The sequence below is a fragment of the Arachis ipaensis genome, chromosome B08 (genome assembly GCF_000816755.2).
Source record: "Arachis ipaensis cultivar K30076 chromosome B08, Araip1.1, whole genome shotgun sequence".
Lineage (NCBI taxonomy): Eukaryota > Viridiplantae > Streptophyta > Magnoliopsida > Fabales > Fabaceae > Arachis > Arachis ipaensis.
The window spans coordinates 393,470-405,099 of record NC_029792.2 but is presented as its reverse complement, the minus strand read 5'-3'; the positions used below and the strand labels follow the sequence as shown (position 1 = coordinate 405,099).

Genomic DNA, 11,630 nt, shown 5'->3' with positions numbered 1-11,630 from the left:
TTTCAGAATTCCTAGTACAGATGGAAAAAAAGAAACACACAATAGCCTTAACCTATGTTGAAACAAACCAAAAGCCTAAGTTTGTTGTTTTGGCCTCATTTAATCTCAGTTGGGAACACAACTAATACATTAGATTACAGCCAACAATATCTAAACACTAAAATCCAGAGTTGGTGTCTCCATAAACTACCATGTTCAAGTGTTCCTAAACCATCTTCCTGTTGAGCCCCCAAATAAAAAATTGCACGCTTTCCCCTAATGTGTCACACTATTAATTTCTTGTGACATTAGAATATGTTAACTACACATAAATTTGGAAATATATTTTGTTTTTAAAGCAGATACTGAACAATTATGGTATTCCCTTTATGCCATTTTTAGAAATTTAATATTCATTTTTATATGATATTAATGTAAAAGATATTATACCTTATTCTAAAAGACAAAAGATTTTTATTTTTTTTTTGTCCACAGTATTCCTAAATTCGGCAGGTCAAGGACTGGCCAATGTGTTGTTACATGCATAAGGCGGAATTCGAATCCCCGATACTTATTTAAGTAGACTAGTGAGCTAACTATTAGACTAACCAAGTTAGTTAATAAATTTTATTGCCAATGTTTGATCTTACTAAATTTTAATTCATTTAATTTGGTCAATCTAATTAATTAACATAATCAATATATGTCAAATAGTACAAGATGATCATCTAATTAACTGACGCATAATATACAAGTTGAGAATTGAAACTCCTTGAACTCGACTAAATCTCTAAAGTGGTTATTCATATTCACGATTTTCATCATTTTAGCCTCTCAAAACTAAAATTCACTATATTAGTCTTCAAGATTCAATTATGGGCACTATATTGGTCTTTAGACTCTTTCTAACAGAGTTAGCAAACGAAATGCTGAGCTGGTTCTGACTTGTCACGTTAGACTAAATAATGTTGTTTTGTTTTGGCGCTTAAACGAGACAAAAACAAGAAGACGAAGAAAAGTTTATATAATGTACAAACCATTTTATTTCCTCTCATTTTTTCAAAACGACCTCATTTTTGTCTTGTTTAAGCGCTAAAACTAAACAACATAATTTAGCCTTTGTGTCTAGCGTGGCAAATCAGAGTCAGCTTAGCATTTTGTGCGTTGGCTCAACGCCGATAAAGATCCAAGGACTAATATAATGTCTGAAGTTGAATCTTAAAGACTAGTATAGTGAATTGAATGAGACTAAAATGATAAAAACCGTGAATCTCATAAACTACTACATGGTGTTTGATCCCTGCAAAGAGATCTCAACTTTGATGGATACACTAGTGCTGAACTTCATGGTGAAGAATGGTGGTCGCTTTAGGTGAGCAAGATCAATTGCATCATTTTAGAGCAAACAAAAACATCTTCCATAGTTGGTTTGTCTACTGCACAATCTTGTACACACAACAAAACAGAAATGAGTTGATGTAAATATGCATGGAACACACATTAATAAGTACAATTGTGTTAGGACTCCCAACATACCTTATAAACAGGACCAAAATCACCCTCTCCCACCTTATTAATGGATGAGAAATTGTTTGAGGCTGCAATGTTGCTTTCAAAACTGAATACTTTCACCTCATTACTTGTCCTTTTTTCTAGTTTGATGTTTTCTGTTTTGTTTGGATTCACTCCATTGGGTTCAGTAAATGATATCTTTTTGTCCAATTTTCCATCCACTATTATTGATATGAAAAGAATGATAACAACATGTAATTAGAGAATCACAGTAAATGATAACACTATTTTAAATTATTAATTATGTTGGAACTTGGAAGTTGAAACTACCTTGTGATTTATCTTTTCTCCTTGAGACACAACATAAGCAGAGGATAAAACATGTTATTGCAAATGCTGCTCCAACCCCAACGATAAGCCATATCCACCATTTGTTTGCTGACAAATACAAACAAGTCCATAAAACAATTGGCATTCTTTGCATACATTTTCATCTTACCTAAATGAAATGCTAAATTTTCACTTCTAGAGATACTTAACAGAACAAGGACTCTGCAGGGTTTGAAGTTTGAACCTGATCATACCTTTGTGTTCATCATTTCCTCTGCATTCAGTATTGTTCTGTTGTGTGCAAGAAAAACTTCTGATGTAGTTGCTGTATCCAGTTTGTTTATCATAGTATGTTGTCCACAGCATCACACCTCCATAGTTAGGTGACTTCCTTATGACAGGTAGAATGTCTGTTACCAACACATTAACTGGAACATAGCCATTGCTTGCAGCTTCACGAGACGCCGGTAATCCCAAAAAGACTTTCCCATTTTTCACAGATTTAGTCCATTGATTCCAAGAGTTCAACAAATTGTTGACATCACCATCTTCATATTCACAACCAGGATTGTTGTAGAACTGGATCCAAACATAGTCAAAAATCTCTGTGGAAAGTGCAATGCCAAGTTCAGCATCAGGAAATGGACACTGAGGTGCTGCACTTAGGTAAACCTTTCTTGCCTGCGTGCTATGCGACTCGAGGTAGCGCGCGAGCTCCTCCCAGTGTTCTGGTGGCGAAATCTCAATGTCAAAGTCAATTCCATCTAACACAGCATCCCCTAACGGACGCGACGAGGGAGATGACTTGCCACCCAAGAAACTGTTCCACAAGTAATCAGAAACATTCTTGGCATCATCAGAGGAAGCTAGGCTGTAATTCCCATCTGCTCCTCCAATTGAGAGCAACACTTTGATCCCTTGCATTTGGCAATTCTTTATGTCTGTGCTCAATGTTCTGCAACCATCCATAAGAGGGTCACAGTGACTTGCAAGATTAATGGTAGGTACTGTTCCATTTCCAAAATTGTTCAAGAAGGCTAAGATCACATAGGAGTATTTTCCTGTTGAACATGTTTCTGTTAAGGTACCTTCTCCATCATTTTGACCCCAGTAAATGGCAATATCATTGTTTGAATCTGCTACAGAGTTTTCAAGCAGTAGAAGGAATAACAAGGAAGAGTGAAGAATTCTTTTAATCATCTTTGTTTCTGTTTTATCAACACAATATCTTCTAATCCACATTACTAATAAGGTAATAAACTTTATAATATCGTTTGATTTTGAATGATACATCATTGAACCAATCGTCATGTTTTATATATCTTTTGAGGCCGGCAATAAAATTCATCAAATAAGAACATGAGTGCCAACTGCCAAGTAGTATTTAAGTTAATGTTTCTCTCTTTTTTTTTTTCCATAAAATATTAGTAAAAGTGGATTAGATCGATGATTGGTTGATTCTTGCTGGCATCTAAAACTATGTTTTGATAAAGTGACAGAAAATTTTGCCTAAAAGGGTATATAATTCAGAGAATAATATTGCATAACGTGAGAGAAATAAATTAAGAATAAAGAGCAGGTAAAGTAACTCGAGAATTTTTCAAACTTTGAAACTTTAAATAACTGAATATATATCCATCACTTCTAACTTTATCTATTTGAGGGATTCAATTCAATCAAATTCAGATAATGAATGAATGAATATGCAATGAACCCCACACTTGGCAGCCTCAATTGGACACGAAACTTTGGCAATGCCAAATGCCTCACTCTTGTCATTGAATATTCTTTTCCTTTTAGCTTTCTCTGCCAGCAACCTAACAATTATTATATTCGTTTTTATCTGAAAGAATATATTATAAGTGGGTAGGGAATACAAGGCAAAGTAGATAAATTCATTCACATAATAATATAATATCTATCTGAAATTAAAGTTAATTCTTATTTTTTTAACCAATAATTTTTAATAAATAACATAGATAACAAATTAACAGACTGTATACCACATTGTCCTTGAAGCATGGCCATTTCGCTGCGTATCGAACATATTTCAAGTACTCATCAATAGTCGTCCAATATATGTATATGCTATATTCAATCGTATCTTAATAATAAAAAAAATATTAGACATATTTAGACGCACCTAAATATTATTACATATATTTTTAAAATTAATTTAAAAATAGCATATATAATTATTTATTAAAATAAAAAATTTAAATATTTTATAAATAAAAATAAAACATTAAAAATAATTAAAAATTAATTTATATTTTAATATAAATAAAATATCAAAATATTATTATAATTTATCTAAAAAATATTCTATATTTTTTTTGTATTAAAATTCATGTATTTATGTTTTTTATATCATATCGTATTTTATATTGACATTAATATTCATGTTTAATCATATCGTATTTTATATTTACATTAATATGCATGTTTAATTAGCACATTCATTTAAGGTTATAAGATAAAATTTATTCCAGAATCACAGACACAACTAGGAAATTGCTTAATACAGACAGATTTATAGATAGATTTGGTCTTTATTATCGACGGATTTTTAGTTACCGACGGTGTCCCTCTGTAAAAGTCTCGTCGAAAATTATTTACCGACGAATTTTTTCCGTCAAAAAATTACCGACGAATTTTTACCAGTTACCAACGGATTTTTCCTCTGTAAATTCTTTTTCTGTTTGTAATTACAGACGGATTTTCAGACGAATTTTCCATCTGTAATTACAGAAGGATTTTCAGACGGATTTTCTGTCTGTAATTACAGACGAATTTTCTGATAGATTTTCCGTCTGTAATTTGAACTTTGAAAAATCATCTCACTCTGATTACAGACAGAAAATCCGTCTGTAAATCTGTCATAAGGTAAAATAAAATTTTTTTTATTTTTTTAATTACAAAATAAACTTGTTTTCATACAAAATAAATATAAATTTAATACAAATTTTTATCTAATTTATATTCGAATATTTATATTTCAAAAAATAAACAAATTCATCGTATTATCAAACTAAAAGAAAAGTACTATAAACAAGCAAGTCAATATAATTCAAAACTCTTAATAAAAAATAAAAAATTCTTCATCGGACATAATTGGACACTCCTAAATACCATCACATATCAGTGTGTTCAGCCTTATTCTTAACATGTATTCTTAAAATGAGTTTAGAAATAATATATATTATTATTTATTAAAATAAAAAATATTTTAAATACTTTTATATAGTTAAAAAAAGACATTAAAACCAATTAAAAGATTATTTTATATTTTAATACTAATATAATATCAAGAATTCATTGTAATTTATATAAAAAATACTTTATATTTTATATATATATCATGTCCCCATATCTTATAAGATTTTAAAATTCATATATTAGCATGATCCGTATTATAAGTCCAGTATTAGAGTCAGTGTCCGTGCTCATAAGTAGTCATAAATTAGTATTAAACTCCAAAAACTAAAAATAAAATAAAATAAAATTCACAACTTCATGCACTAAATTCTTGTCCGTATGTACTTGTTTCCTTGCGACTCATCAGGTGGCGGCACAAAAAATTTGTGTGTTTGACTTAGAAAGCGAATAAAGAGAGGCACGTATCTAAGCAATGAAGAATCTCAGCAGCAACTTTAGGATCCTGAAATACACCTGGCACTTACTTGTTCATTCTCTCATTCATTCTTTTCTTCCTTTTTTGCGAAATTATTGTAGATTCTCTCTACTGAATAGTGACCATTTCCATCTCTCTTTCTCTGTTACGTTTTGCATTATATTTCCCTTCTTGATTTTCCATTTTTCTTGTTATCAAGCAAACACCTATTTTTAGCTTTCTATAACCAAGCCAGCCATTTCTTTTTCTCTCTCTCTTTCTTTCTTTGTGGCTTTAGGTTCTCTCTCATATTCTGGATTTTTGGAGGAGCTTCTTTCATGCATGCATGCACGCTGGTTCTTGTTACAACTTGATCTTTCTTTTGCTCTTTTCAATAATCACGTTATCTCTTTAGATTCTCGGGGACAAAAGAAAAAAGAATGCTTGAGAGGATGTTCAAGAAGAAAGTCTATTCAAAATGGTAAACAAATTCGACAATGGTTTTGTGCTTAATCTTTCTGCTACCGTTTAATTTGCCCCTGATTATGGTGCTAATCTGGATTAATTATATTTTGGCAACAGCAAAGCTTATGCGAGATTAACAACGACGAGATTAGAGACCATACGGAAGAAGAGGAACGCAGTTGAGAAGTTTCTTAAGAAAGACATTGTAGACCTTCTTAGCAGCAACCTTGACTACAATGCATATGGAAGGGTAATTTAGTCATTCTCATCATTCATCATCATCATAATACATTGTTATTAATTAATGATTAATGATTAATTCCTATTTGATTTGAATATTTGCAAATGGAACAGGCTGAAGGGCTTTTGGTGGAGCAGAATATGTCATCTTGCTATGAACTAATTGAAAAATACATTGAATGCATTTTGGATCATGCTAAAGACCTTTATGATCAGGGGTATGTTCTGTTTTATTTACTAATTTCTGCTACATTATTTGCACCATTTAGAGAAATTCTTATAATAAACTCGCCCTATGTTACATAGCCGATCCCAAGCCCGGAAAAATAAAAAAGGTTGTTAGGCCTGTGATAGCGAATGTAAAACTGCGTCGCATCCCAATGCATGACCACGACTCAATGACATATTTGGATCCATGTAGGGTTGTGTTAGGGCTGCCACATGCAACTTAAAATTTTGTGGTATCTTTGATTCATGTTAAGAATGTAGCTAAGTAAGGGAAATTCTTAAATGAATGTTTTTATTTATTAACAGAGATTGCCCTGAGGAATGCAAGGAAGCTATACCTTCATTGATATATGCTGCAGCAAGGTTTTCTGATCTGCCAGAACTGCGCGATCTCAGAACTTTGTTTACAGCCAAATATGGTGCTTCCCTTGAACCATACCTAAGTAAAGAGGTAAGAAAGTAATTAATTATTGTTCACAACCATTGAGAATGTCTTAGTTTCTACCACTCACTTGAACATTTAATTTGGTCAGTTTGTTAAAAAGTTGAGGAAAGATCCCCCTTCAAAGGAAATGAAGATTCAGTTATTGAGTGATTTAGCAAAAGAGTTCTCTATACAATTTGATAGCAAGGCTTTAGAACAAAAACTTCACTCACTACCACCACTTTCTGTGTCACATGAAGTAAGCAACTTAACCTTCACTTTATTTATTACAACTATAAACTATTACATTGCTTGCTACCAATCTTATATAATATATACTAATAACAAGTCACTAGTTTCAGGGAAAGGCTAAAGATGATGCAGGAAAGAATGATACTGAGAAGAGTAATGATGGCAGCAAAATCTCTAATAATAAGGGTTCGGATGAAGATGGTAGCAACAAGAGGAGGACATTGTCCTTTAATGTTGTACCACCACCTTATTATGTGACACAAAAAAACAATGCAGAAAACATCATGGTGTATGATAATAATAATAATAATAATAATAATAATAATAATAATAATAACACAGCAACAGCAGTAGCAACGAGTGAAAAGGATTCATCAAAGCCAAAACCAAGATCAATGAGGAGGATCAAGCCTAATCCGCCACCGTATGATAATGGGCAGAGCATTATAAGAAGAACTATATCGGATTCATGTGACACTAAAACAGAAACAACAACAACTACTTCAAATCCAGTGGGAAGATCAACTTCCTTGAGTTCTCATCCAAGGCTACCCGATTATGATGACATTTCTGCTCGTCTTGCAGCTCTTAGACGCGCACATAACCATTAGGATATACATTTTTTGATGCGTGTGTTAGACTTCACATACTAAATGCAACAAATTATGATGATCAAATTATAGATGCAGGATTTAATGTTGATCAATTACTATTATTATTAGTGTATACTTTTCTTCCCCACAAATTATCAAGAACACGATATTATTCACAATACAAAATAATTTACGTTAATATTATACCCTCTAATAATATATTACAAAGTAATATGACTTTTTTAATAAAAAAAATATAGGGAGCCAAATAAGAAAAAGTATTCTTTTTAAAAATGAATTATTTTTTTTTAAATGCTAATATTACTTTGTTTTTTAAAAAAAATAAGTAAAAGATGTTTTTAATATTTAAAAATTAAAAAAAAATTATCTACATATAAAATAATTTTTGTCAATTAAAATTTAAAAGAAAAAAAAATTTTAGAAGTCAATTCAAGACTCATATATTATAGATCCTTACATTTGTTTAGATGGATGAGTGAATTCACTACTCCATTGGTTTTATAGACTGGACAATTATACGGTAAATTATTGATGAATGCAATAATTAGAAAAACATTGTAGTAATTTAAAAGTTAGAGTGACTAATTAGAAGCATGACTGCATGAGTAGTGATGATTGGAATCAAGTGCGGGTATTCCTTGTGAATAAACATACTCCTTCAAAACCATTGGGCCGGTCCCTTACGGCCCAAAATGAGAATGGAGCGGCCCAAAGGATACCATCTTATGCAGAGGCAAGTTTGCGTGGTGGACCGGTGGTAGAAGAATGCAGATGGAGGAGGAGCACGTGATGAGCGAGGTCCACTTAGGATGCCCACCTGGTCTTTCAGATTCTCATATTTCTTGACCAAAAAAAAAAAATCATCATATTTCAACATTCACCGTTCGTCTTGTTCCGTTTCCACAGCGCAAAGAATTATATGTCTTAAAAATATAATTTAATTAATATATGTCTTAAAATTATATATTAAAATGATTATTATTAGTAAAAATTTTAATCTTTACTTTAATAAATAAATAATAAATGTTCATACCCTGGCCCAACGTTAAGGCTCAGGATCCAAGTAAAAAGGTCCAACCTAAAAGAGTTGAGCCTCACCTTACACCAAACCAGACACTACGAAGTCGGTGATCATCACGACTTGCTCTAGAGAAGTCGAAAAAGGGGATTAGCTGGCAGATAAACCCTCCTTCCAGGATAACTGCTCCTAGAATCTCTTTAACCACTTCCAAAAGTCATATCTCAACTTCCCTAAGATAAAGGGATGGTTACTCCCCTTAAAAGGTGGAACTACTCCAACGGGTGGTTATTGGTTCACCACTATAAATATCCTGACACTCTTCACGTATCTCTAAGTCCAATACTCTCTAGACCTGTTTTGCTCCCCTTGCTGACTTTGGCATCGGAGTGTCTTTGCAGGTACCATTCCCTATTCTCTTACAAACAAGTCGGACGGAGCCTTGGATCGTCAACCCACTTACAGACCTCCTCTTTCAGACGATTGGACCAACCAATACAGTCCAGTCCATTAATTTCCGGTTACCCATCGGAACATTAATTAAGTGGGACCACAATAGGGACTAAAGTTAGTTCCTCCTAATGGAGAAGAAAGAGATGCTTTGAGTTCCTATTTACTGTTTATGACGCAAAAGCTGATGTGGAGTTACTTTTTATGACAGGTGGACCATAAATAGGGATTGAGATGAGTTGCTTACTGGAGATGGTCTTAAAATATCTGAGAATGGCTCTACCTTATCCATTACTGCGTCTGTTGCACTGTGCATCAATCCCTAATTTTGCCCAAAACTTTAAACCCATCTGCACTCATTAATCTCATTCCTTACTACTCGACTTATTTTCTTTAGTGCCAGGGTGTTTCGGTGAGTCAATTGTTCCGGAACGTTTTGATTCGATTTTTTATTTATTTTATCTCTTTTTTTATTTATTTTTTCTAACAAATATAAATTGTATACTACTATTGACCCAGAAATAAAAATAGTGAGAGTGACCTTTTTTGTTGAGAGATAGATTGGAGCAATTGGATTTTGATCCTAAAAAGCATTCTCCTGAGTATAACCCCATACTTTAGCATATACCCACTGTTTTGTCCGCGCCTCCTCCAGAAAAGCATTGCATTGGAAATCCATTGCCGGCTCCAGACAAAGAATCGAGTGGAGTTCTTTTTTCCCGTCTCTTTCTCCACTATTCGAATATAGTATTACTTTCGGCTGCTTTAGCAGGTTTGTTTTTGGAAATTCATACCCATCATATGGCCGACGCCATTGTAAGATACTTCGAAGCGGAAGAAACAACGGGAGGCCCACGGATGACAGGTAACGAGACGGCACAACAGAAATCATGGCAGAGAACCCACACTCTCTCCGGGCAACTAGCGAGACTTCTGGCTATGCTAGTGCCCTGTGTTATATAGATTATTTTTTTATCAATAATAGGTTTATTATTGTAATTATTTTTTAGTGAGAATACATAAAGAGTATATAGTATATAAGGTGTAATAACTCAACAAATATTTTCTAAGAAAATTTTTCGTGTAATTATTTTTTAGTGAGAGTACATAAAGAGTACATAGTATATAAAATATAATAACTTGACAAATATTTTTTAAGGGAATTTTTTATTCTCTTCAAAGAACTTATTTTTCTCCCTCTCTTAATCCTTCTGTTTCATAAAACCACCAATATCACACCTTGAAAAACTTAAGGCATTAGATTTTCTTTATGGTGCGATGAGCGTGAAGAGCAATCAAACTGTGAATCAAATTAAAAAAAAATTGTAAATTGAGATTCAATCCAATTTTGCCATCTTCTTTCTATCTCTAATTTTTCATGAGAGGCTCTATCTCAGTGGGAGTATCCATTGTTTTGCCCGCGCCTCCTCCAGAAAAGCATTGCACTGGAAATCCATTGCCGGACGAAAAATCGAGTGGAGTTCCTGTTTCCCGTCTCTTCCTCCACTATTCGAATATAGTATTGCTTTCGCTGTTTTAGCAGGTTTGCTTTTGGAAATTTATACCCATCGTATGGCCGACGCCATTGTAAGATACTTCGAAGCGGAAGAAACAACGGGAGGCGCACGGATGGCAGGTAGCGAGACGGCACAACAGAAAATCACGGCAGAGAACCAGCACTCTCCCCGGGCAACTAGCGAGACTTCTGGGTATGCTAGTGCCCTATGTTATATAGATTATTTTTTTTTATCAATAATAGGCTTATTATTGTAATTATTTTTTTAGTGAGAATACATAAAGAGTATATAGTATATAAGGTGTAATAACTCAACAAATATTTTCTAAGAAAATTTTTCGTGTAATTATTTTTTAGTGGGAGTACATAAAGAGTACATAGTATATAAGGTATAATAACTCGACAAATATTTTCTAAGGAAATTTTTTATTCTCTTCAAAGAACTTATTTTTCTTCCTCTCTTAATCTATTCTGTTTCATCAAACCACCAACATCACACCTTGAACAACTTAAGGCATTAGATTTTTTTCGTGGTGCGGTGAGCGTGAAGAGCAATCAAGCTGTGAATCAAATTAAAAAAAAATTGTAAATTGAGATTCAATCCAATTTTGCCATTTTCTTTCTATCCCTAATTTTTCTTTCGACATTTTCTTTCTCCCATTCTTACCTCTTCCTTCAAACTCATCCAATAGAGTTTGATGAGAGGCTATTTCGCAAGATTATTTCTTGGTGAACATAGCTGTTCCGATCAACGAGTTGGAAGGAAGAAGATCTATCAACGGCAGCAACATAACACCACCATCAATCACATGATTACTGAGGGGCATGATGATATACTCAGTGACAAACAATCCCAGCTCAATTGTCTTCAAGAGAAGACTGGAATATCAAGATCTGGAGATTTGCCTTGTTAGAGTTGATAAAAAATAAAAGTGTGCAGCAACAATCTCATAATATGACCTTTTTAATAATATATCCTTTTTAAAACT

The 11,630-nt window shown here is 33.1% G+C and overlaps 2 protein-coding genes across 3 annotated transcripts; one reads left to right on the top strand and one right to left on the bottom strand.

Annotated features, from left to right (window-relative positions):
• On the bottom strand, positions 1,146-3,258 carry LOC107610312 (acidic endochitinase-like). Its single transcript, XM_021110236.1, has 3 exons — positions 2,076-3,258; positions 1,822-1,929; positions 1,146-1,712 (listed from the first exon to the last, which is right to left on the bottom strand). Exons 1-3 carry the CDS (start codon positions 3,130-3,132, stop codon positions 1,498-1,500), a joined length of 1,380 nt encoding a protein of 459 aa, XP_020965895.1. The 5' UTR covers positions 3,133-3,258; the 3' UTR covers positions 1,146-1,497.
• LOC107610313 (ankyrin repeat and ELMO domain-containing protein D) lies at positions 5,411-7,721 on the top strand. 2 transcript variants are annotated; one of them, XM_016312376.2, is made up of 6 exons: positions 5,411-5,915; positions 6,017-6,149; positions 6,254-6,357; positions 6,674-6,818; positions 6,901-7,050; positions 7,154-7,721. In XM_016312376.2, the coding sequence occupies exons 1-6, from the start codon at positions 5,875-5,877 to the stop codon at positions 7,652-7,654; spliced, it is 1,074 nt and encodes a 357-aa protein (XP_016167862.2). In that variant the 5' UTR covers positions 5,411-5,874; the 3' UTR covers positions 7,655-7,721. The 2 variants fall into 2 exon arrangements, with proteins under 2 accessions (XP_016167862.2, XP_020964108.1); XM_021108449.1 differs by having other exon boundaries at positions 7,148-7,721.